The sequence below is a fragment of the Salvelinus namaycush genome, chromosome 29 (assembly GCF_016432855.1).
Source record: "Salvelinus namaycush isolate Seneca chromosome 29, SaNama_1.0, whole genome shotgun sequence".
Taxonomy (NCBI): domain Eukaryota; kingdom Metazoa; phylum Chordata; class Actinopteri; order Salmoniformes; family Salmonidae; genus Salvelinus; species Salvelinus namaycush.
Genome location: NC_052335.1, coordinates 21078725 through 21106398, shown reverse-complemented (window position 1 = coordinate 21106398; position 27674 = coordinate 21078725). Strand labels below are relative to the sequence as shown.

Here is a 27674-nt window from a genome sequence, read left to right as displayed (position 1 = left end):
TATTGCTGAGCTCCCCCAGTCTTTGATTCATGTCATGCCCTGTAAATTGATTTTAAAAAGTGTTTTATTAAACGAAAAGCCCATCCGTTGTAGGCTAGCCACTGCCTTGCCCTCTGAACCAGGGTCCCTCCCCTGCCATCGCTCCTCTTTGTGTGTTACACTTTAATAGGCTCTGCCCCAGCGCACCCACTCACTCTGACAGACAAGCACGACGGATAGACAGACACACAAGGTCAGAATATAAAGCGGGTCTGGTCAAACACAACACGCTAACCAGCTCGGACTATAATGGCCAGGGACGACTTTTCTTTTACTCTCCCATCAGTCCTGCTGGGAAGAGATGAAGAGATGAAGAGCGAGAAAGCAAGCAAGCCCCTGGTGCCCATCTTTATTTGCCTCTGCCTTGTGCCTAGATGCTTTGTGTTATGGGCTGCTGTGAAAGGCAAGGCCAGTGCAGGAACAAAGGCAGAGGTTATGTATTATGGAAGGGCCCTGGCTCGACTTTCAGCCTGAAGGCAGGAGCTGTGTAAGGACTGCACAGCCTTGCTGGGCATCGGCTTGCATGTTAACAAAAGGGAGACATTTTCTAACCAGAGGTTTGAGGTAGATGCAGCGCAGGTAGATACTGTCGCTCTCACACACACGCACACAGGCACAGCATCAGAGGATGAGTATTACTAAGAGTCTTCTGACAGCTGATCCACAGACATGGCAGCATGTTATTTGTGTAGCAGTGTAGGCCAGGCTTAGTAAGTGCATTTGTGCATCATCTCCAGTAGTCGGTTTTCACTGCTGCTCTTTGTGACCTCGCAAGGGCTTCCTTGAGGGTATTTTACTGTCAGAGTATTACTGTTGTTGTCATTCACTGCCGTTGCTCTCAGCATTGTGATGAGATGGAGCTCAGCTATACAGTACCTCAGTTCTAGAACCTCTACACTAGGTTCTATCAGAGAGTAAGATGTTGCCTACAGACATGTCAGCTCTGCTTCTAGCTCCTAAGCAACTTTGCAGTATTTTGATTTTGTGTGTTATTTCTTACATTATTAGTCCAGAATTGTTTGTGTTATTACATACTGTAATACAGCAGGATATCAGAGTGGCGGTAACTCACCAGCATTACAACTAGGAATACGACTTTCCAGAATTGGATCCTTGTTCGTACCCCCCAGGGCAATTTAACTTAATCCAGAAGCTGCTCCAAAACACTACCGGCGGAGAAGAAGTATTCGGAGTGAACTTCTAGTCCGACTCAGGAGGAGTGCACACCATCCACAGCTTCTGAGCATATTTCTCGCTAATGTTCATTCTCTGAATAATAAAGTAGACGAGCTCAGGCTGAGGATCTCCTTCCCGAGAGACATCAGGGATTGTAACATACTCTTGTTTCACAGAAACATGGCTCTCTCTGGATATACTGTCCCCGTCCATACAGCCAGCTGGGTTCTCAGTACATCGCACAGACAGGAATAAAGAACTCTCCTGGAAGAGGAAAGGCGGGGGTGTATGTTTCATGATTGACTACTCATGGTGTGATTGTGATAACATACAGAAACTCAAGTCCTTTTGTTCACCCAACCTAGAATACCTCACAATCAAATGCTGACCGTATTACCTCCCAAGAGAATTCTCTTTGGTTATAGTCACAGCCGTGTATACCATGACAGCCCTCAAAGAACTACACTGGACTTTATGCGAACTGGAATCCACATATCCTGAGGCCGCATTTATTGTAGCTGGAGATTTTAACAAAGCAAATTTGAGGAAAACGCTACCGAAGTTCTACCAACACATTGACTGTAGTACTCGCGCTGGTAAAACATTGGACCACTGCTACTCAACTTTTCGAAATACCTACAAGGCCCTCCCCCGCCCACCCTTTGGCAAATCTGATCACGACTCCATTTTGCTCCTCCCTTCCTATAGTCAAAAACTCAAACAGGAAATACATGCGCTAAGGTCTATTCAACGCTGGTCTGACCTATCGGAATCCATGCTTCAAGATTGTTTTGATCACGCAGACTGGGATATGTTCCAGGTAGCTTCTGAGAATAACACTGACAAATACACGGATACAGTGACTGAGTTCATCAGGAAGTGTATAGGAGATGTTGTACCCACTGTGACTATTAAAACCTACCAAAACCAGAAACCGTAGATAGAGGGCAGCATTCGCGCAAAACTGAAAGCACGAACCACTACATTTAACCATGGCAAAGTGACTGGGAATATGGCTGAATACCAACAGTGTAGTTATTCCTTCCGTAAGGCAATCAAACAGGCAAAACGTCTGTACAGAGACAAAGTGGAGTCGCAATTCTACGGCTCAGACACGATACGTACACTACCGTTCAAAAGTTTGGGGTCACTTAGAAACGTCCATGTTTTTGAAAGAAAAGCAAAAATGTTTGTCCATTTTAAAATAACATCAAATTGATCAGAAATACAGTGTAGACATTGTTAGTGTTGTAAATGGCTATTGTAGCTGGAAACTGATGATTTTTAATGGAATGTCTACATAGGCGTACAGAGGCCCATTATCAGCAACAATCACTCCTGTGTTCCAATGGCATGTTGTGTTAGCTGATCCAAGTTTATTATTGATCATTAGAAAACCCTTTTGCATTTATGTTAGCACAGCTGAAAACTGTTCTGATTAAGGAAGCAATACAACTGGCCTGCTTTAGACTAGTTGAGTATCTGGAGCATCAGCATTTGTGGGTTTGATTAAAGGCTCAAAATGGCCAGAAACAAAGGACTTTCTTCTGAAACTCGTCAGTCTATTCTTGTTCTGAGAAATGAAGGCTATAACATGCGAGAAATTGCCAAGAAACTGAAGATCTGGTACAACGCTGTGTACTACTCCCTTCACAGAACAGCTCAAAATGGCTCTAACCAGAATAGCAAGAGGAGTGGGAGGCCCCGGTGCACACCGGCGGTCATGAGTCATGAAGGCAGTCAAATTCCACATGGTCGTACCACATGACCGCTCTGATGCTGCTGTTGGTCATTACTAGCCTACCAAACTTAATCAAACACTTCATGAGAGCCCATGAGCTCATGTTGCGCATCATGTCTTTAGGCTCATTTTGTAACGCCGTGCCATACCCTGTGAACAGCGCTTAATTGGAGCCAATTTCCTCCTACAACAGAACAATGACTCAAAGCACAGCTCAAAACTACGCAATAACTATTTAGGGAAGAAGCAGTCAGCTGGTATTCTGTCTATAATGAAGTTGCCAGCACAGTCACCGGATCTCAACCCTATTGAGCTGTTGTGGGAGCAGCTTGACCGTATGGTACGTACAAAGTGCCCATCAAGCCAATCCAACTTGTGGGAGGGGATTCAGGAAGCATGGGGTGAAATCTCTTCAGATCACCTCAACAAATTGACAACTAGAATGCCAAAGGTCTGCAAGGCTGTAATTGTTGCAAATTGAGGATTCTTTTACGAAAGCAAAGTTTGAAGGACACAATTATTATTTCAATTAAAAACCATTATTTATAACCTTGTCAATGTCTTGACTATATTTCCTATTCATTTTGCAACTAATTTCATGTATGCTTTCATGAAAAACAAGTACATTTCTAAGTGACCCCAAACTTTTGAACGGTAGTGTATGTGGCAGGGTCTACAGACAATCACGGACTACGAAGGGAAAACCATCCACGTCACGGACACTGATGTCTTGCTTCCGGACAAGCTAAATGCCTTCTATGCTCGCTTTGAGGATACGCAGCCCGCTACCAAGGACTGTGGGCTCTCCTTCTCCGTCGTCGGAGAAGACGTGAGTAAGATATTTAAGTGTGTTTACGGACATATTCAATCTCTCCCTATCCCAGTCTGCTGTCCCCACTTGCTTCAAGATGTTCACCATTGTTCCTGTACCCAAGAAAGCAAAGGTAACTGAACTAAATGACTTAATGCACCATAGCACTCACTTCTGTCATCATGAAATGCTTTTAGAGGCTAGTTAAGGATCATATCACCTCTAGCTTACACCCTAGACCCACTTCAATTTGCTTTACGCCACTGCCCTATCCCATCTGGACAAGAGGAATACCTATGTAAGAATGCTGTTCATTGACTATAGCTCAGCATTCAACAGCATAGTACCCTCCAAGCTCATCATTAAGCTCAGGGCCCTGGGTCTGAACCCCGCCCTGTGCAACTGGGTCCTGGACTTCCTGACCACAGGGACCCCACAAGGGTGCGTGTTCAGTCCCCTCCTGTACTCCCTCTTCACCCATGACTGCGTGGCCACGCACGCCTCCAACTCAATCATCAAGTTTGCAGACAACGCGACAGTAGTAGGCCTGATTACCAACAATGACGAGACAGCCTACAGGGAGGAGATGAGGGCCCTGGGAGAGTGGTGCCAGGAAAATAACCTCTCACTCAACGTCAACAAAACACAGGAGCTGATCGTGGACTTCAAGAAACAGCAGGGGGAGCATGCCCCTGTCCACATCGACGGGACCGCAGTGGAGAAGGTGGAAAGCTTCAAGTTCCTCAGCGTACTGACGGTCCACCCACACAGACAGTGTAGTGAAGACACCTAAAACCCTCACAAACTTTTACAGATGCACAATTGAGAGCATCCTGTCAGGCTGTATCACCGTCTGGTACGGCAACTGCACCACCCGCAATAGCAGGGCTCTCCAGAGGGTGGTGCGGTCAGCCCAACGCATCACCTGGGGCAAACTACCTGCCCTCCAGGACACCTACAGCCCCCAATGTCATCAAGGACATCAACCACCCGAGCCATGGCCTGTTCACCCCACTACCATCCAGAAGGCGAGGTCAGTACAGGTGCATCAAAGCTGGGACCGAGAGACTGAAAAACAGCTTCTATCTCAAGGCCATTAGACTGTACAGGCTGCTGCCCTATATACATAAACTTGGAATCACTGGCCACAATAATAATGGAACACTAGTCAGTTTAAGAATGTTTAAATAATGTTTACATACTGCTTTAATCATCTCATATGTATATACTGTATTCTATTCTAATGTATTTTAGTCAATGCCACTCAACATTGCTCAATCTAATATTTATGTATGTTCTTAATTCCATTATTTTACTTAGATTTGTTGTGAATTGTTTTTAGATACTTCTGCACTGTTAGATACTACTGCACTGTTGGAGCAAGGAACACAAGCATTTCGCTACACCTGCGATAACATCTGCTAAATATGTGTATGTGACCAATACAATTGAATTGATTTCATCATTCCTTCCTGCCATTCCCTCAGCCCATCTCAGTTATTTTCCCTAGTGTCTTTTGTAATTTTTCAGTGGAAGAGGAGCTCATTCATTTAACATAGACAGGGAGTATAATTGATAAGATTATAACATCACATCTGATTCAGGTTGAAGTTAGGCCTGACTAGAGTTTTCAGTGGATGGTCATGATACGGAGGGCTGTGGGTTGTCACATGGCTGAAGAATGAATGGTGTTCAGTCAGACACTCACCCTACTTTACCACCCTATTAACAGTGAGGTTTTAATGAACCACGGTTCAGTACAGCCAAGTTTGGCCCCAGTGTTTATGAAGTCTTCCATGAAGACATTGCATATTTACACAAACAGCAGCAGGACCTCTTCAGACATTGGAGAATTCAACAATGACTCGTGCCAAGATACCGTGTGTGAGACTGCTTTGGTTTCACTGTAATATTGATGTAAATTCAAATTGTGCAACCCGTAACATCTGGTCTGAATACATTGAGGTTGTCAGTTTAAGTTATTTTGGTGGTGTAGATTTGATCCCTTTTTACAGAGTTCACACCTTTGTACAATACAGTACAATCACATTTTGATGTTCTTCATGTATTTTTTTTTTCTACCTCATCAGTATCCTTAACTTTCCATTTTGTGGAATTTAACCCTGGGTGCAGTGCAGCAGACTGTCATGAAATCCTTTTGATTCTTTGGCCTCACTGCAGTCCTTGACTGAGGGCCAGAATAGCTCTCTAAGGTCTCTTAGATTGAAAAGCACCCTAGCTACACAGAGCAGTGTCCTCAGGAGAGTTCAACCCCTCCTCAACAGTTATTATTTCCACTGAGGTGTGCCAAGTCATTCGCTCCATAGTCAGGGGAAAAACACTTAATTCCAGCAATGAAAAATGCCTTTCCCATTTAAACAACTGCCATCTGTCAAAATTTTAAGTCATTAACACACCATTGATAATGCGAACAGAAATATGACGAATTTGGGTTTCACAGTCCACAGGTTTGGACTAAATACATTAGATTTAATTATAAGGTTGTCTGCTGGCCTGCTGTTAAATGAAATTGCCTGCCTGTCACACGTTCTCTACTATTAAAGAATATAAGTTACAGAATCTCTCCGGACCAGATTAGTTTACTCATGTAAAAACTGTCATTGAAATACAGAGTCATGCTACGCAGAAGCCTTTGTATGGGAAAATCTAAGAGATAAAGCTTTACAATTCAACATAAAAAAAAAAACATGTTAACAAATGTTCTGTTGTTTGTCCCAAAACAAATAGTCTGCAGGAAACAAATAACCCATGGTAAAATGAGGACAAAGTCTTAGCTACTGATATTTAGTTGTTATTTGGTATAATTACCATGCATGGTCACTGAGCCTCTCTCCCCCCATTAGGAACGCAAGTTTCTCATATTGTGGAAAGATAAAGTTTAGTCCAATGTAAAAAGCACCATTTTTATTTAAAAATGTTTTATGTGGTACACTCAAAGTAGAGACAATAACATGAACATTTCCTCTCAGTAAAACCTCAAGGAATAAGCACATAATAATATGATTAACTTAAATATTTGAAGGCCACTCTACATGATCTATCATATAAAGCAAAGAGCTGGAAGTTAGAATGAGGTTATGAAAGCCAGCATTTCTCAGTATTAAAAGAATAGCAATTTATCCTGGATAGACAGGCTCCACATGCTTCTTTTCAGAGTAATGACAATCTACATGAGGAATCGGTAATAAGCCTGCCTATTCCAATGGAGAAAACCAAGCCTGGGGCCCTTCGGAGGGAAATGGGCTGAGTGCAGGTCTGTGTTTGGGCATGATGGGGTTCCATACCAGGAAGGCATCTCATCACCTCTTCATATTGCTTAAATTTGTTGGTGGCAACTCATGCTTCCAGCTTGACCTTAAGATGAAATAACACACGTAAATTGAACCCAGTGTGGGTAGTTTCTGAATTCTAGATAACTTTTCCCAGTGTTGTTTGGCCCCAGCGCTGTGTGAGCTCTGTGGAAGTCGGTTCTCTGACAGACCCTCCTCTTTGTGTTCTATTTTAACTATGGGGATAGTGGACCACACTATTGTATCGATACAGTTGGTCAAATGTTTGTTGTTGTAACATTAGGTAGTTTACTCTAAAATGACACTATTTGATCACTTCTCTGATGTACTGTACAAAGTCCTCTGTAAAGGCATGGGATAAGGATGTTGATACCTCAGTGTCCTCAGCTATAGCCCACATCTATATACATTTTTTATTTAAAAAAGAATTGGTGGGACCCAATCATTCTGAAAGAGTTAGTGTAGAACCCTGTGCATGTCTGCAGTGTTTACATTCAGTGTGTGATGCGAGGATATTCCTACCCGGTACGCCTGCCAGCTGCTGCCTGGTGACTCAGCAGGTTGAATACTCCTAATCATGTAACCTTTGTCTCTCTCCTCCCCCTCTGTCTCTCTCTCCATTCCTCTGTATCTCTATCTCTCCATCTCTCTCCTTTGTTTGTTCTCTCTGCAGAATGCTGAGGTCTCTGTCTTTGAAGTGAACATCCGGTTTGTCGGAGGCCTGCTCTCTGCCTATTACCTTTCTGGCAAAGAGGTATGTACCTAACTGTGAAAACTCTGCTGGTGCTGCCCACAACTACTGCTATAACTCAATGAGATCTGATACATGTCATAAGGAAAAGAGGACATCATTTATTCCATCTGCCACAGTTTGATAGACACCATGTTAGTGGAGACAATTACATAGAGATACTTGCCAATAGTTGAACAACCATTGACCCTAGATAGGAGTGACGTGAGGCTTCAGAGAATTGTATTGCAGCAATGTTGGAACAGTGTTATTCCAAAGTTTCTGGAAGTTGTACCGGCAAAGAGAGGTGAGAGCTTTGCTGCCTGCCAATCTCTTGAGTGCAGGGCAGTCCTTCAAGGAGATGTAAAGCTGTGAAATATATCAGGGGTTTAGCCAATCTCGTCTGAGAGGAGGGCTTCTAGTGTCTGCGAACTCTGGATTTGTGTGGGACTGCAGTTCTCTCACATGGTCAGGAAACAATCTCTTAGGAACCAAACCCCTTTTCCCGTTCAGCTGTTGTGACTCATATCAGATCTCTATTTGTCTTCACGCAGTCAGAGTTTTTTAATTACCTGCTCTAATGCATGGTTGGAAAATAAGGTCAAGTCATAGATCCTACCAAATAGACTCCTCCAGTTGAATTTCAGCAGACATGAGGACTTTTCCAACCAGAAAATCTATGCTTTTTCTCTCCCCATTTCAAAAGGTTTTTAGGGAGCTACTGAACCTTGGTTCCAAGCTAAGTGGCTCTCATAAACAGAACAACAGTAGCAACACCAAAGTGGGAGAAAGACACTTAGAAGTTCAATGAGCTCAGCAAATAAAGTATACGAAGAGGCCCAATCTAAAGAGAAGCATAAAAAGAAGCTGATCTTTGTATCCCCTCTTTTTCTGTCTCCACTGTGGATGCTCACTGTGGATGCTCACTGTGGATGCTCACTGTGGATGCTCACTGTGGATGACTTATCAAATATTTATAGAATTACCAAGTCTGGAAACTCTGTTGGAGTTCTGAACGGAAATCATTTCTGCCTCTTACACATTTTTGTCTGCAAGAGGTTTTTAATGAAATGGAGAGCATTCTGCAATTATTTTCCCTCCCACACGTCGCAGAACTGCGTTTTAGGTTATGAAGCCATGCATCATTCTGAAGGATGCTATTTATCAAATATTGCCAATTATTTCAGAGCAATTATCTAATTTAATATAATTTCCCTCCAATTAAGGTAAAATGGTATGAAATAGGTCCCTCTTGAGGGTTTATGCAAGTCATACTACTGGTAAGTAGTAATTCTTTACCTTTTAACACCAGGCTTCTCCAAATAGCCCTCTGTTGACAGACACCAGAAGCAGCCAGGGTTTTGAGTGTATGATTTCCCTACAGGAATTCTCAAGAGTTCATTGTGCTTCCCATCATTTTGTTCTGACTGAGAGACACTGGGGGAATGTTTCATCAGCTTACAGCATGCACTGTAAAAAAGCTTGCATATTGGCTTGCTATTGAAATTCCCTGTACTAATGAATATACAAAGAACATGGCAATGTGTTATGTCCAGGACTTGCACACAAAGCTGGAAAGGCATTGCACTGCATGTTTTGTGTGGAAACCTCATTGTAATTCATTGTAATGAGACCTCGTATTTTCGCTTCCATTCATATTAATGTGATTTCTGAACTGTAAAATGTAGATGAGAGGAGCTTGAGGAGAGGCAAGTCACACCGTTAAGCACAAGCAGCAATGGCAGTAACAAGGGAGCGTGCTTCACAGAAGCAGCTACAATGAACCACCTTTGCTGGTTCTTTTTTTACAGTTTGGAGAGTGTGTCATTCTGCACCTGGTGTATTTATTATGTTAAAGTCCTCTCTGTAAGAGCGACTATATCCTGAGACAGAAATCCACAGGACTAAAAGGGCTTACACATTAGGTAGATGTACCAGCTAGGTGTTTGACTTACCACCATAGAAAATATTGTCCTGGTATGCAGAGCTTGGAAATAGTGTTATTGACAGACATAACAAGTGTACCAGGTGTGTTTATAGTATTCTCCTTTGTTGTATTCCAACACCTGTACAGTGAGGCTGTGCCACCTCCCAGCAGATTGGATCCATTTCCTCCTCTCTGAAACTGAGCGTACTGAGCTCTGCTCACCCTTTCATCCTCTGAGAGAGGCGGACCCATTGATGTGAGACTTAGAACCTGAGTCCAGGGAGCTCCTCCGAGTCCTGAGAAAGTAGAGGGAGTCGGTTCTGTACGCCCAACCTGCTTTAAGCTGCTTTGAGCAAGACAATGGAGGCCGAGACACGTGCAGGAAGCCGGGGGGCGGGTGGTAGGGGAGATGGGGCCTGGTAGGCAGCCTCTGAGATCTCTCCCTGGCTTCAGTGACGGCCCCTGCCCCTTTCGCTTGGGTGGAAGTCAAAGTGGGCCGGACCCTATGATAAAGAATGTATCAGTGAAACTAAACAGATGCATGGCAGTACAGCCACAGCCACAGCCCTGCATACTGGTCAGGCCCGTCCCTGTCGGTCAGCCAGCCCTGAGACAACGGATTGGAGAGCTGAACAGACACGTGTTCATCATCATGACGAAGGGATGAGGGAGGAGCCATAAAGAGCCTCTCCTCCTGATGTGCTCATTGCGGCCGTTGTCCGCACCGCATACCGCTTATTGTACTGCGAGATCAATTATACCAGGACCTTCTGAAAAAAAGCTATTGATGCAGTGGAGTTGTTAACCATTCATAAGTTGTACTGAAGTGAAGGCCACCTGGCCCCCAGTCACCTCTGATTTAGACCATGGCTGTTTTTCTTCCTATGAGTAATGGATGGGGATTAATACAGGGCTGACTTAGACCTGCTGTTATTTACGGCTGGACAGTTTTCCATCACCTGACGCGTTCCTAAATGGGATAGGCCGACCTGTCAGAGCAAAGCACTTAACTCCTCAATGGATCAGATATTGATTTCCGGAGCCATAGGTAATTTTACATAACCGACCGAAGCTATTTGGGAATCAGAAATGAATGGGCTGGTTGGACCCCAGAGGTTTTAAAATCCATTCAGAGATTAGGGACAGCACAAACACTCATACACGCTCATACCTGATTACTGTGACAATCTTACGCTGGGGAGATTTTTATTATCTGGGATCTTACGTCAATCAGAGTCAGGAGAAGGTTATTGGGGTGTAATCTTCTTCTCTCCCTCCCTCTTACTAGTGAAGCTTACATATACCTCTATACACCATGGGTATTCAGGCTCTACTGGCTGAAGTGAGCACTGAGTAACCCACAATGTGAACATTTGACCATGTCAGTGGGAGGAAGACATATCATGTAAGACTAAATAATTCAGAGATCTGGGGGAACCAAGTTAAATACCTCTGCGAAACCCGCCTACATTTTTGGGCCTGTCATTAATGGCGGGCGGTGCGTTTGGCTCTGTCTGAGGCGTTAGAATGATCTTGTTTGGAGATGTGTTGTAGCGCCAGCAGTGCTATTTAAACAGTGTGGTTCTCAGTGGGGTGAGAGAGTGGAGGAGCTGCTGTTGAAATAGGCTCATGTCTGTCTGTCTGCCGGTCACTGATACGATCAGAGCCTGGTCTGCAGGGAGTCTGGCTGGGCTTGGCTGGAACACTGACAGCCTTGGCCGTGGAGTCTCTCCCAGACACATGGAAGCTGCTTGTTGGATCTCTCCCTCTCCATTATCGATGCAGTTTAGCCTGGATCTAATATGCTGCCTACCTTTACGATTAAGAAACCTGGAGCCAGTTAACAAACCTGCCTCTTTTCTCGCCTTAGCCAAGGATTTAGCTAGTAAGCCGGGCTTCTGCAGTCTTTTTGATCTGTTCTCTGTTCAGTCACGTCAAGGTTTGAGCAATGTCAATGTATTTATCTTCTCCTTTTCTCATGTTTTGTTATTAGTTTATTACAGAGTTTAGGGTATGGTCCAGCTGAAGATAACAGCCTCAGGTTTTGGTTCTACATGTTGCTGTGTGTGGAGATGATTCATATAAATGGTGGGGGGGGGGGGGGGAGGTACTTCAAAGTGTATAGCCTAGTCTTCAGAGAGTGTTCCATTGTCAAAGGGATAAGCACACACAAACTGACTCGGTTAGTCACTCCAACTCAGCCACTGAGTTTTAAAATGTACTCAGCATAGAATTCTGCCGCTGCTGCCCACTCTCATTCCAGACAGACAGGCTTTTATTTTTGAGATAAGAGGGAAAATATAATCCATTGATTTAATTTCTTTCCAGCTCTTGGTTATACTCTTGTCTGTGTGTCTCCTGGGTTTGTGTGAGTGACATCAGTCCGGAGGAACAAAGCTTCCCAGCAGCTCGAACCCAAGGTCACCTTTGGAGTTTGCCTTTTCCCTCCGTCTGAACACAAGGTCTTAGGTTTTCCGCGGGTGACGAGGCCCGCTCCTATTTTTAGCCTCCTCCAATGGGCTGTAGGCAAACGCAAGCAAGCGTGGCCAGGAACACAGCTAGCTACCATATAGGGCTGGCATGAAACCGCACCGCACGCCTGTAGGCTCCACAGCCGCTCTCTTCTTAAGCCTGTTTCCTCTGTCATCAAGTAGCTAATCCTGTTTATGGTTGTGAGACAAGAAACATGTTTTCACTGCACCTGCCACATCCTGTATTCTCTCTTGTCAGTGTTAGTCAAGCTGAAAACAGTCAGTCATTGTGATTTTGTTATACAACTGTGATACAACTGGGATCTTTACTTCATTTGCACACACTGTATACAGATGTTTCTATTGTGTTATTGACTGTACGTTTGTTTATCCCATGTGTAACTCTGTGTTGTTGTTTTTGTCGCACTGCTTTGCTTTATCTTGGCCATCTTCGCAGTTGTAAATGAGAACTTGTTCTCAACTGGACTACCTGGTGAAATAAAGGTGAAATTTAAAAAACGATAGGATCGAAACAGTGTTTCCAACTCTTTGAGCACAGTCAGGGAAACTAGTTGAGTAGTCAAAGGCCATCTTTTGGCTAGGACGGACAAAGTCATGAGAACATTTCAGTCGAGGCAATATCTTTCCCTCTGTATGTTGTTATGCCTACTTCTCTCCCCACTGAAATGCTAATGCAGTCTGAATGCAATCTCTGTTTCTCAGAATGCTCTCAAAGTTTTAGTAACAGACAGACAGTTTGTGCGTCTACATTTTTTTTTCTAGAGCCTATCTGACGAGATGAGAGAAGCCCTCTTATTACGAGCGAACAAATCAGTGAATCATTTCACACTAGCAATTTTCAAGTGACTGACTATCACAAGACCACAAGATCACAAGAATTGTTTGCTCTGTCTACATTCCTGTATTTACAGGTAAATCACGACTCATTAGCAAACAGTGGGCTGAAGGTTTGTTACCACTGTTTATTGCTGTTTTGGCTGGTATGATTATAAAGTGCATCTTCCCTGTTTACGGCAGGCGGAGGGTCACGACACGGCGGATATTAATCATAGCCCAGGGTCCACAGCCATTTGTATCTGTTACAAGACACCCGCTTTTACAGTAAACAATCTGAGAGAGCGCGTTAATAATGACCTGGTTAGTGATGGATGGGCCAGGGTTTTAGAGTGCCATCTTTGATAGGATATGTTTAGCCTTTTGGAGTTGGTGACTGACTAAAAGTTTTGGACAGAAGTAAAGTCGTAGCTTGGAGGGTAAGCACTGCGCTGTCACTCAGTCCTTTCCTCTGGCTTCTTGCCTCAGAGAAGTGTGTCTGTTTGCCTTTGTTTTCCTCTGCTTTACTTTCTGTTCTCTTATCCGGAGCTCCTCTTTACTCTGAAGTGAGAGTTGATTTCTAGTATTGTATATAGATCTTCTCTCTGACCTGAAGGACTTTGTTACTGTAGAACACGCTGCACACTACTCTTTGGAGATACAACACAAGCCTACGTGGGGAATATGTTGTGTAATATGCTTTTAATATGCCAAGCTGAACATGAACAGCTGTATATAAAATAGTATGATTAAACAGTATTAAAAGACATGAGTAATGGATCATGTGTTTTTTGCGGTAATGAAGATTGCTTGTTTGATACTTGTTTGCACTAATGAAAATAGCTCTGTTGCAGCTTGTCCTGTGGGGTGCAATGCCCCTTTCTACCCCTACGAACATGACAGTCAAACTTACATTTGCCATATGTGACTATGCATCTCAGTGAACGTACATCCCCTGCTGGGATGCCTGGAGGTTCCTTGCAATCTGTTGGAACGGCACTCAAGGTGGCACTAATGAATATCTTCATTGGAACCACAAAAGTTACTGTGTTTCCACTGGGAAGGTTTTTACCGTGAGGCATCACACAACAGAACAACCACCATATGGATATGACATCATTTAGAACCCACCACATTATGAAGGTGGGATTCGCGTTATGTTCTGTGCTTACCAGACAATAACTCCCGGAGTGGTGTGTCCCATTTGTGTAGTAATCTCACACCTGGTAGATCTCGGCAGACTTAGTTGAACACTAAGGGATCGTAAGTTGTGCTTTATCGGAGTGAGAGAGTAGAAATACAAAGCACTACATTTGTGTACCGTTGATAAGCATAACCCCCCGTATGTTCCTGTCCATTGGAGTGTGAGCATACCTGTCATGCTTAACATGACATAAAATATGCTATGGGGTATGATGACCCAGCAAGAAATGGCTGCATCATTGCCGTTTGAATAGGACAGTTTTGCCCTCGGCGTGTGGAGTCATTTGGCCTTGCTGCCTGCTGTGCTGGCAGTGACACTGCCTGGCCTTAAAACTGGCCTTAAGCTCTGGCCTTTCTCTCCTCTGCTCTATTCCTCCTGTCTGCCTGCTCTGGCTCCCTCTTCTCTCCCTAGGAGATGTGCTGCCTGCCTGGTGCCCACCTGCGTGGTCTGCCAGTCAGGGAGATTGGATTGGAGATGGGATCTAGGCTGCGGTCGCAGCATTCATCTTTCCACTAGAAAGAGTTTTACACGAGCCTCATAGATGAGATCTTTTTAGTTTACAGTCTCTCTGGGTCCTGTGGTTCAACGCCCACCCCCTACACCTACGTGTCTCTCAAACTGATCTCTCTACACACACACACACACACACACACACACACACTCACGGAATGCCCAACTGCTCTCCTCCTGAATGTCAAAAAGAAAAACAATCTAAGTGAATCTTGCTGTCACCAAATTCCTTCAGCGTGACACGGAGGGTGTGCAGTGAGCTCGCTGTAGCCAAACATTGTGTTCCTGCCTACACCACCTCAGTTGTATGAAATGGTACAATGACATCCCCCCCTGTTTACACATTCTGTTATGCATTCAGAGCCATAGACTGTCCCTGGCCCCTGAGACTTCCCTATGTCTTACTGGGTTTTATGAAATATGCCATCAGGATAACAGTCGAGAGGCTGAGACAGATAAGGGAGGGCCTCTCTAGAAGCCAGTCTCTCACTCTCATGTTCTCTAAAGAGACTCATCCATCTAAGCACGTACCTTGCACCCCCCTTTCTTTAAGTACTGTCAGTTCTGTCCTGTCTGGACAGGGCACAGAGCCCAGGAGAACAGCAGAGCAGTGAGGCTGTGTCTGAACTGTGAAGTGATGGACTTAACCAGTAACCTTGTCCAGGACAGGGGATGTAGGAGCTCTGAGTTTCAACCAGAACTCGATAGCAGGTCCATGTGTTAACTCGGCCTGTCAGCTGTGGCAGTCTCTAATGAGGCGATTTGAAGCATCGTGGCTTCCTTCTGGAGAAAGTCGAAATAGAGAGGCTTAGAGTGTCAGAGCCTTTACTCAAATCCATAGACTAGCCAAACGTATTATCTCATTGTTAGAAGTGAGAGGGAACCCAATGGAGTGGAGTGTTTCATCCAACATTTTCTTGACATTACTTTTACAAGCTCATTACTTTCACAAGCTCAATTCACCACAAGTCCCATAAACACTCTAAATTTGGATGAGTCCTGTATGCTGATGTGCTGTGTTCAAGCACATAGCGTTAAGTCGCCTTGCTGTGCATTTAATCACAGATAACTTTTACTGCCTGCAGTTCACTGAGCTCAGATCATATCCGGTTTCCACTGAACATTTTACAAAAACACATTTCCTTGAAGAACTTTGCATCTGCACTGGTCTTGAAGTAAATGTGTTTTTGTAAAATGTTCAGTGGAAACTGGTTATGATCTGAGCTGAGAGACTACAGGTTGTCCTTGTGCATAGAGTTGTATGGTTTGCTTAACTTTGCGATCATTGGTTTTTGTTTGGCATACATTTTAAATTGAACATGTTTCAGCATCATTCTGTTCCCGTGGAATTGCCCTTAACAGTTTGACCTCGTGAAGGCAATTGTCGTACTGACAGTTTCTCTTTAATACCTCAGATACAGGAAGATTTCTCTATAATTAAAGACTTGGTTCCAGATCATATGATGGGATGAATTAATAGGAATGGCCCATATTCAAAGTGGCTTCCTGCGAGCTGTTGTTGAAGGTTAAGTGACAGTGAAGAGGTTTGACGTGGAGAGCACAGGGCAGATGAAGAGGTTTGACGTGGAGAGCACAGGGCAGATGAAGAGGTTTGACGTGGAGAGCACAGGGCAGATGAAGAGGTTTGACGTGGAGAGCACAGGGCAGATGAAGAGGTTTGACGTGGAGAGCACAGGGCAGATGAAGAGGTTTGACGTGGAGAGCACAGGGCAGATGGGCAGATTGTAGATCATGTTTGATGAGACGAGCTCGCCACAGCCTCTTGTTACAGCCAGGGAGAGGATGAAAAAACAGACTGTCAGGACGGAGCTTAGCGCTCGATAATGGCTTTCCATTGAAGTCGAGCAGGTAATAATGAACACGGTTGCGACATGTGGAAGGCAGCTTGACTCCAACCCCAAATATTGATCTCACCATCGCCTCTCCTGAGCTGATTAGGCTGTGTCTGTCTGAGTGGCTCCAACTGAAACCTCCCTCTTTAGGAGATGAAACAGGTGCTTATGAAGTGTTCATTACTCCACACTACCAAGTAATTAGAGAAATGGAAAGAGATGGCTCCGCTTCACTGAGCATCGGATATTATTACATGAGCTGCTGTTAGTCAGGAGACGTCATCTGTTATTATGACCAATGATATGACAAAGTTCTCTGAGGATAAATTATAATGGCTATAATCATTATTGTGGGATAACACTTTCTATGAGCCGCTGGTGATTAAAGCATTATTAATTTATTTCCTCTTGTCACCACATGATGCATGGGATGATATGATAACTATTCATAACAGCTCATGGCTCCTTAAACCAGCCTTTCTTAATGTATCAAGGCTAGAAATCCTTCATCAAGCTTTGCACACAGGTCATATTGACTAAAGGATTACTACTTGCCATAAGCATTCATAACAGCTCAAAGTTCCTTGGAATAGGCCTAGCCTATACCTAGATGCATGCATTAATCAAGGATTATGCCCAAGTGGTAGATATTAAGGAAGTATTGTCGCTGGTTCTCATTCCAAGTTGTTTTATTAAACACCTCTAAGAGGTCTCTCCCCTTCTCTCCCTGGAGGACCGTCCATCAAGCCCATTGACCTCTGTAGAGCATTAATGAGTTCTCATCATGATAAGGGCAACATTTACATTAGCAGATTATACTGTACATTTACATGTGGCTTCTATTTGACTGTAATGAGACATTTTGGGACACAGCCAAATTCTACAAGCCATACGAATGACCCAGTTACTGTATGTGGGTCTGCTGCCGTGGACCCCTCATATTCTAGAGTGTAATATGTTTTCTGACACCGGTGCTGTATTCCGTCTTCATTGTGCTGTGCCACACTGTATTGTTATGGTGCTCCAGCAGTGTTAACGGTAATGCCAGGCAACAGGATCAGGTCCTGGAGCCAGGGAGGAGATGAGGGAGGACAGAAACTCATTTCAGGCTGTCGCCTCGCGCCTCGATGGGGTTCAGGACACCCAGGCTCCACTTCACATATCACAGGCACCAGCAACACTTTCCACTGAGCCGATTAGTTTGGGGAAAGGGGATTAAGAAGGATATCTTCAAGTTTAGCAGTTTGTTTAGTAATATGCTTTATTGGTAGGAAAAAAGAGAGGGATAAAAGTTAGTTTTCTTGCTCCCCCTGCAAACCCAATTTTCTCCCTTAACAAAATGTTATTTACCTCACATGCTGGAATAAGCCTCTCCAGAGTGTTATTCCCTAGCTATAACCTGTAAGCCAGTGACATCGTTTCTCCTCACCCGTGTATGTACATATGTCTGCCACAGCTGTTTCTGGTCAGTGTAAATGTTATGATGACCTTTGCTTTGAGGAGTCACGGTGGGATTACTCTGCTGTTTGTTCAGATGTTATTGTAGGTTTCTCCAGTGCATTCGTCAATTCCCATGGAGGCTTTGCACCATGTTTTCTCCTAAGTGTCAGAAATACTATTATTATTACATTTACCGCAGATGGGTTAAGGGTTTAAACATGTTCCACGGTCGGGGTGCATCCTCCACCCTCCTGTCTCTGGTTTTGTTTGCTGTGGTTGGACGGGTGAAGTCTACAGCCTACACACACTCAGAACACAAGCCCTCCATGGTGTTGATGGCTAAAGGAACATTTGAGTGAGGCTGAGCTCCCTGACCAGAGGCTGCACACTGAAGTGGAAGTGGAGTTAAACAAGGATGGGGGTGTGAGGCCCGACACGCTCAGCGGGTGTCTGATTAGATATCTGCGTCGGCGGATGCAGCCAGCCACAGATTCACATCACTCCCAGCTGGGAGCATTTCATCCAGACTGCAGGCGACCATTTTCAATTCACACAGGTGATCCCGGGTCGCTATTTGTTTATCCCCCTTCTGAGTAAATTCGTCTAGCATTGGGCATTTTTTAAGATTGTCTCGCCACACTTCACATCGCTGTGTCAGGAATGGAATTAAAGTGTTTGTTTTGTTGTCTTTAAGTGAAGTGTTTTGCTCAGGCCCATTTCCATAGCAACTTGTTCAGCTTCAGAGGTAAGTGCGCACTAGACCACCCGTTCTAAACCAGTGTGGGAGGGTAAGTGCGCACTAGACCACCCGTTCTAAACCAGTGTGGGAGGGTAAGTGCATGCCTCGTGAAAATACCTTTCATTAGGTATATTAATGTGAAACTCCACACTGGTCTCTGTATTCTGCTTTTCCGGACTGTTTCAGAGCGATTTCTCTCCTCTATTTCGCTTTCCTCTACAGTATGGTATGTAGTTATAACAATATTGTCGATGTTGCTTCCAGAGGTCAGCCGACCTCTTCAGAGGGACCTTGGTGTTTGAGGGGATGTTGAATCTGTCTAATGTGATGTGGTGGTGACTGGCTGGTGGAAGATTTCTAGTGGCTCAGACTAGGCCTGTGGCGGTCACGAAATCTTGTCAGCCGGTGATTGTCAAGCAAATAACTGTCAGACTCACGGTAATTGACCGTTAATGAACATAAACACATTTAGCATCTCCTGGCTTCCACACATAGCCTACAAGCCATTTTAAAAAGTCTAATAAATCCATGTAATATAGCCTACACCTTCACAATAAATCTATTAATGATTTTAGACAGGTCTAAAGAAGCATGATATGAAGAAAATGTAGTCTATTTCAGAAGAAAAGAATAGCATACTCTTGAGTTGTCCTTATGTTAGGCCCTGATCTGGCTATACCAAATGGCTGTGGTCTACACTAGTTCATTTAACAGACAAGATTTGTTTATAATTCCGTGGCATTATTTTATATTATTTTATAGTATGAAAAATACACTTGAAAAAAGCTGAATAAAATATAAATATTTTCTCCAAACGATTTGAGGGAGTGCGCATACGCAGCTATTCTGTGTTGAACGGTTAACCAAGAAATGGGTACTCCTAAATGCTTAATTTAGAGTTATTTATGTAACTTTAGTTGTTTGACAAACATGGGCTATATGTTTAGATTTTTAATACATTGTAAGGCTGCATGATGAGACTAATGATGATTTGGAAAAAGTCTCTTGAAAGGCATGAGGTCTGCTTATTTTTTTGTGCAGGCTGTACACACTCCAATAGTCTCTCATTCACAATTTGACAAGCACTTGGTAATGCCTCAAATTTCAAGGCGGGATCCCCTTTGTGGCCGTAATGCACCCTAAAAAAATACATGCTTTTTGTTGCCTGGAGTGCAGAGTTGTACCCTTCTCCTTGAGTGTGCTGCGAAATCCGAAGTGTCTCTCACTCACACGGCTCTCCGTCACGTGATCGGATCTTTCTCACAGGCTACAAGTGAGGACAGACACATCAGGGACACAACTTCGTGCGTCATCCAATTCCAAGGTGCGTATTGAAGATACTGGAAGAACATTCCACATTTACTTTTCGTCAGCCAACAAGATGAGTAAGCTTAACGAACAGCAAAAGCACTAGCCTATGTCAATCTACTATCCCCCATAGTACAAAAGTTTAATTATTCTATGCAAGAAATAAATACTCCAAACAGTCTGAAGTGATAGATCCAAAATGAATACAACCACTAGCGTGAAAAAAACTTTTTTATGCTATGTGGAAGACGCAACAGGTCAGAACGTTTAGCTTAAAATGTTGATAAACTATTAGGCTATTTCTTCATATTATAAGCGCAGAAATGCACTAATTGAAGTAGGCTATAAGCGCACATATTCCATTAGCAGAAAACACCATTATCAAAAGTGACCGCAAATGCAATTATGATTGTAATGCTTTTATTATAAATTATCTTCCTCAAACTTGAAACTCATGTGCTGCTTATAAACTCAGCAAAAAAAAGAAACGGCCTTTCACTGTCAACTGCGTTTATTTTCAGCAAACTTAACATGTGTAAATATTTGTATGAACATAGCAAGATTCAACAACTGAGACATAAACTGAAGAAGTTCCACAGACATGTGACTAACAGAAATTGAATAATGTGTCCCTGAAAAAGTGGGGGTCAAAATCAAAAGTAACAGTCAATATCTGGTGTGGCCACCAGCTGCATTAAGTACTGCAGTGCATCTCCTCCTCATGGACTGCACCACATTTGCCAGTTCTTGCTGTGAGATGTTACCCCACTCTTCCACCAAGGCACCTGCAAGTTCCCGGACATTTCTGGGGGGAATGGCCCTAGCCCTCACCCTCCGATCCAACAGGTCCCAGATGTGCTCAATTTGATTGAGATCCGGGTTCTTCGCTGGCCATGGCAGAACACTGACATTCCTGTCTTGCAGGAAATCACGCACAGAACGAGCAGTATGGCTGGTGGCATTGTCATGCTGGAGGGTCATGTCAGGATGAGCCTGCAGGAAGGGTACCACATGAGAGAGGAGGATGTCTTCCCTGTAACGCTGTCTGCAATGACAACAAGCTCAGTCCGATGATTCTGTGGCACACCGCCCCAGACCATGATGGACCCTCCACCTCCAAATCGATCCCGCTCCAGAGTACAGGCCTCGGTGTAACGCTCATTCCTTCGACGATAAACGTGAATCCGACCATCACCCCTGGTGAGACAAAACCGTGACTCATCAGTGAAGAGCACTTTTTGCCAGCCCTGTCTGGTCCAGCGACAGTGAGTTTGTGCCCATAGGCAATGTTGTTTCCGGTGATGTCTGGTGAGGACCTGCCTTACAACAGGCCTACAAGCCCTCAGTCCAGCCTCTCTCCGCCTATTGCGGACAGTCTGAGCACTGATGGAGGGATTGTGCGTTCCTGGTGTAATTTGGGCAGTTGTTGTTGCCATCCTGTACCTGTCCCGCAGGTGTGATGTTCGGATGTACCGATCCTGTGCAGGTGTTGTTACACGTGGTCTGCCACTGCGAGGACGATCAGCTGTCCGTCCTGTCTCCCTATAGTGCTGTCTTAGGCGTCTCACAGTACGGACATTGCAATTTATTGCCTTGGCCACATCTTCAGTCTTCATGCCTCCTTGCAGCATGCCTAAGGCACGTTCACGCAGATGAGCAGGGACCCTGGGCATCTTTCTTTTGGTGTTTTTCAGAGTCAGTAGAAAAGCCTCTTTAGTGTCCTAAGTTTTCATAACTGTGACCTTAATTGCCTACCGTCTGTAAGCTGTTAGTGTCTTAACGACCGTTTCTCATGTGCATGTTCATTCATTGTTTATGGTTCATTGAGCAAGCATGGGAAACAGTGTTTAAACACTTTACAATGAAGATCTGTGAAGTTATTTGGATTTTTATGAATTATCATTGAAAGACACGGTCCTAAAAAAGGGACTTTTTTTGTTGTTGCTGAGTTTATATGCCAGTTAGGCTCTAAACCCCTTGTAAAGCAGATTAATGTGCTTCATTTTAAAAAGTAATTTGGCCACTTTAGTTGTGATACAAACCTTATTAAAACATATACTCTACCGTTCAAAAGTTTGGGGTCACTTAGAAATGTCCTTGTTTTTGAAAGAAAATCAATAACTTTTGTCCATTTAAATGACATCAAATTGATCAGAAATACAGTGTAGACACTGTTAATGTTCTAAATGACTATTGTATTTTATGGAATATCTACAGTTGAAGTCGGAAGTTTACATACACTTAGGTTGGAGTCATTAAACTCTATTTTCAACCACTCCACAAATTTCTTGTTAACAAACTATAGTTTTGGCAAGTTGGTTAGGACATCTACTTTATGCATGACACAAGTACTTTTTCCAACAATTGTTTACAGACAGATTATTTCACTTATAATTCACTGTATCTATAATTCAAATCAAATCAAATCAAATTTTATTTGTCACATACACATGGTTAGCAGATGTTAATGCGAGTGTAGCGAAATGCTTGTGCTTCTAGTTCCGACAATGCAGTAATAACCAACAAGTAATCTAACCTAACAATTCCACAACTACTACCTTATACACACAAGTGTAAAGGGATAAAGAATATGTACATAAAGATATATGAATGAGTGATGGTACAGAACGGCATAGGCAAGATGCAGTAGATGGTATAGAGTACAGTATATACATATGAGATGAGTAATGTAGGGTATGTAAACATAAAGTGGCATAGTTTAAAGTGGCTAGTGATACATGTATTACATAAAGATGGCAAGATGCAGTAGATGATATAGAGTACAGTATATACATATACATATGAGATGAGTAATGTAGGGTATGTAAACATTATATTAAGTGGCATTGTTTAAAGTGGCTAGTGATACATTTATTACATTAATTTTTTCATTATTAAAGTGGCTAGAGATGAGTCAGTATGTTGGCAGCGGCCGCTAAATGTTAGTGGTGGCTGTTTAACAGTCTGATGGCCTTGAGATAGAAGCTGTTTTTCAGTCTCTCGGTCCCTGCTTTGATGCACCTGTACTGACCTCGCCTTCTGGATGATAGCGGGGTGAACAGGCAGTGGCTCGGGTGGTTGTTGTCCTTGATGATCTTTATGGCCTTCCTGTGACATCGGGTGGTGTAGGTGTCCTGGAGGGCAGGTAGTTTGCCCCCGGTGATGCGTTGTGCAGACCTCACTACCCTCTGGAGAGCCTTACGGTTGTGGGCGGAGCAGTTGCCGTACCAGGCGGTGATACAGCCCGACAGGATGCTCTCGATTGTGCATCTGTAGAAGTTTGTGAGTGCTTTTGGTGACAAGCCGAATTTCTTCAGCCTCCTGAGGTTGAAGAGGCGCTGCTGCGCCTTCTTCACAACGCTGTCTGTGTGGGTGGACCAATTCAGTTTGTCCATAAAAAAGCCAGACTACGGTTTGCAACTGCACATGGGGGCAAAGATCGTACTTTTTGGAGAACTATCCTCTGGTCTGATGAAACAAAAATAGAACTGTTTGGCCATAATGACCATTGTTATGTTTGGAGGAAGAAGGGGGAGGCTTGCAAGCCGATGTACACCATCCCAACCGTGAAGCACGGGGGTGGCAGCATCATGTTGTGGGGTGCTTTGCTGCAGGAGGGACTGGTGCACTTAACAAAATAGATGGCATCATGAGGCAGGAAAATTATGTGGATATATCGAAGCAACATCTCAAGACATCAGTCAGGAAGTTAAAACTTGGTCGCAAATGGCTCTTCCAAATGGACAATGACCCCAAGCATACTTCCAAAGTTGTGGCAAAATGGCAACAAAGTCAAGGTATTGGAGTGGCCATCACAAAGCCCTGACCTCAATCCTATATAAAATTTGTGGGCAGAACTGAAAAAGCATGTGCGAGCAAGGAGGCCTACAAACCTGACTCAGTTACACCAGCTTTGTCAGGAGAAATGGGCCAATATTCACCCGACTTATTATGGGAAGCTTGTGGAAGGCTACCCGAAACGTTTGACCCAAGTTAAACAATTTAAAGGCAATGCTACCAAATACTAATTATGTAAACTTCTGACCCACTGGAAATGTGATGAAAGAAATAAAAGCTGAAATAAATCATTCTCTCTACTATTATTCTTACTTTTCACGTTCTTAAAATGAGGTGGTGATTCTAACTGACCTAAGACAGGGAATTTTTCCCTCGGATTAAATGTCAGGAATTGTGAAAAGCTGAGTTTAAATGTATTTGGATAAGGTGTATGTAAACTTCCGGCATACAGAGGCCCATTATCAGCAAACATCACTTCTGTGTTCCAATGGCACGTTGTTACCTAATGCAAATTTGACAAGGCTAATTGATCATTAGAAAACCTTTTGCAAGTATGCTAGCACAGCTGAAAACTGGCCTAGTTGAAAACTGGCCTAGTTGAGTATCTGGAGCATCAGCATTTGTGGGTTCGATTACAGGCTCAAAATGGCCAGAAACAACGGACTTTCTTCTGAAACTCGTCAGTCTTTTGTTGTTCTGAGAAATGAAGGCTATTCCATGCAAGAAATTGCAAAGAAACTGAAGATCTTGTATAACGATGTGTACTACTCCCTTCACAGAACAGCACAAACTGGCTCTAACCAGAATAGAAAGAGGAGTGGGAGGCCCCGGTGCACAACTGAGCAAGAGGACAAGTACATTAGTGTCTAGTTTGAGAAACGGACGCCTCACAAGTCCTCAACTGGCAGCTTCATTAAATAGTACCCGCAAAACACCAGTCTCAATGTCAACAGTGAAGAGGCGACTCCGGGATGCTGGCCTTAAGTCTCCCACTTTATCACCACCAAAGCACCCCCAGACCATCACATTGCCTTCACCGTGCTTGACAGATGGCATCAAGCTATCCTCCAGCAGCTTACATTTTTTTCTGTCTCCCGAATGTTCTTCTTTGTGATTCGAACACCTCAGACTTAGATTTGTCTGTCCATAACACTTTTTTCCAATCTTCCTCTGTCGAGTGTCTATGTTCTTTTGCCCATATTAATATTTAATTTTTATTGGCCGGTCTGAGATATGGCTTTTTCTTTGCAACTCTGCCTAGAAGGCCAGCATCCCGGAGTCGCCTCTTCACTGTTGATGTTGAGACTGGTGTTTTGTGGGTACTATTTATTTTCATTCACAATTGATAATATATCATTCACAAGTGATAGGCTAATGTTGTCACCCATCAGACTATTCTTGATTTAGTCTTGTCTTTACATATACTAAATAATATGTGTGACATTTGTTTCGATTTAGAATGGACCATTTTTATGCAACTGTATCGAAACAGGGGCAGCGGGAAAATATTACATCTATGCTCTTAAATAGCGAATAGAGGAGGCTTTTCCCCGTGGTTTATTTTCATGCCAGCCAGGTAGGCTATACTCTTGTTGTAAATATAACTAATGTGCTTAATATTAGGGAATTTAATAAATATAGTAGGCTTAGCCTATATAAGGCTGATGGGATCCTCCTCTTTTTATTAGCAGCCATCACTCCGTTTTCTCCCGCATAGCCTAAAGACATGTTGCGCAGCATGAGCTCATGGGCTCTCATGAAGTATTTGATTAGATTTTTGATCACTTTTGCATTGATGTCAGTGTGATTAGATGGACAATGGAGTGCTGAGTACCAGGCAGTTAGCAAGTTTGGTAGGCTAGTAATGACCAACAGCAGCATCAGAGCGGTCATGTGGAACGATCATGTGGAATTTGACTGCCTTCATGACTCATGACCGCCGGTGTGGTCACTGCAACAGCCCTAGCTCAGACTGACTCAGGCATTTTCTCCCTCAAAAAACTCTCTAAATGCAGTCCCCAGAAACAGGAGCCTTGATTCTATCTCCTCCAGCTCAGGGATTTGTGCTGAGTTTTGTCTAGCGCAGAATCCCTCCATTTTTAAACGACACAGCCATGCAGGAAGAATAATGTCTGTGAGAGACTATCCCACACTCTTTCTATGAGAAACTACTCTCTCTGTTCCCCCACAATAACATCATCAAGTCTATGAGGCCTTCTACAGTATATTAAGTGTGAACTGTTCAGCCTCCTTCCGTCTGGATCATCTCTGTCCTAATTGGATTACTATGGCAGAGCAATGACAAGCCACACCCATAACCGCCAAGGCTATCAGGCTCTCTCTCTAGTCCTGAGCAGCAGTGGCACTCCCCCTCCCTCTACAGTATTTAGGTTAAGCACAATTAGCAATCTGTTTAATCCAAACCCCAGAGAGCCAGTAACGGAAAGAAAGCGTCTCTTATCTACTAGCTGTCGGCTGTATTCTCATCGTTCTCATCATTCTACTTCTCCCAAACTTGATATAATGACCCCCCCCCCCCACTGCCATAAGAAGAGGATGAACCAACCGCCTGCGTTCTAGCCTACATTTCAGCATATGTTACTGAACACACACACCACCACAGTGGTTTGACAAGGTGGAAATTGGTTTTGGCGACGAGGTCACACATTGGATTACGACGGCTTAATTAACTAAGAAACTGAGATGCTTTTTAGTGTGTTGACAAGCCCTTGGCTACTGTCACGGCTGTGTGGAGAGACGGACCAAGGCGCAGCGTGCTCTGAGTTCCACATCTTTATTTGTGTGAAACTTAAAAAACAAAAGGAAACAAACAACGAACCGTAACATCAGAGGTGCTACATGCACTAACTCAAAACAAGATCCCACAAAACACAGTGGGGAAATGGCTGCCTAAATATGATCCCCAATCAGAGACAACGATAAACAGCTGCCTCTGATTGAGAACCATACCATGCCAACATAGAAATAAAACACCTAGATAGGAACATCCCCCCCCCCCCCCCTAGTCACACCCCGACCTAACCAAAATAGAGAATAAAAAGGGTCTCTATGGTCAGGGCGTGACAGCTACACTGGTTTTGTTTACTACCCCTCCACCCAGTGTAAAAGGAAAACAAGCGTTACTTCTTGCCCATAGTGTTCCTGACAGAGGATATAATTGTTACACACTCGCTGCGGTTTATTTTTCTCCCCCCCATCTCCTCTGTGCTCTATACTGTATATACCTACTATATTCCTCTACAGCTCATTCATGCTGTGCAACAAATCAATCGCGTCTCGTACAAAACTGTGCACAGCATTTATTTGAAGACGTGCTGAGACCCCCCGCCTATCATTTCTAACCCTCGGTCTCTCCCGTTTGTCTTCTCAGTTTGAAGAGCCTATTCCCATTCTCCTCCCTCTCAGCCATCCATAGCACATGGATATAAGCTATCTGGCAGACAGCCAAAGGGCCTGCCGGTTTCAGGACCCCCTACAGTGCTCCTCCAGTCAGTACTGTAGCCTAACTGGTCTGTACAGTTCATTGTAAGTTAAACATCACTCCACTGCCAGACAGTTTCAGTGGGGTCTCTGACACACAGACGCTGCTGTGCCTTTCGGAAGGTTAGGCGTGTTGTCAATGTCTCTTATCTCTCCATTTGGGGAGGCTGATAAGGCTAATAAGCCATCTGCAATGTTAATATGTATCGCTCCACACAGGAAGCTACAGCGGGAGGAATTTAACAATTAAGGGTTCCCTCGATGTCGTCACCATATTGTGA

General features: G+C 43.8%; 1 protein-coding gene across 1 annotated transcript in view; it reads left to right on the top strand.

Annotated features, from left to right (window-relative positions):
* LOC120024339 (mannosyl-oligosaccharide 1,2-alpha-mannosidase IA-like) overlaps positions 1-27674 on the top strand; it is a 180364-nt gene that overhangs the window by 73966 nt on the left and 78724 nt on the right. The window contains exon 4 of the mRNA XM_038968561.1: positions 7752-7832. Coding sequence (XP_038824489.1) covers positions 7752-7832 — 81 coding nt within the window. The remainder of the gene's footprint in view (positions 1-7751; positions 7833-27674) is intronic.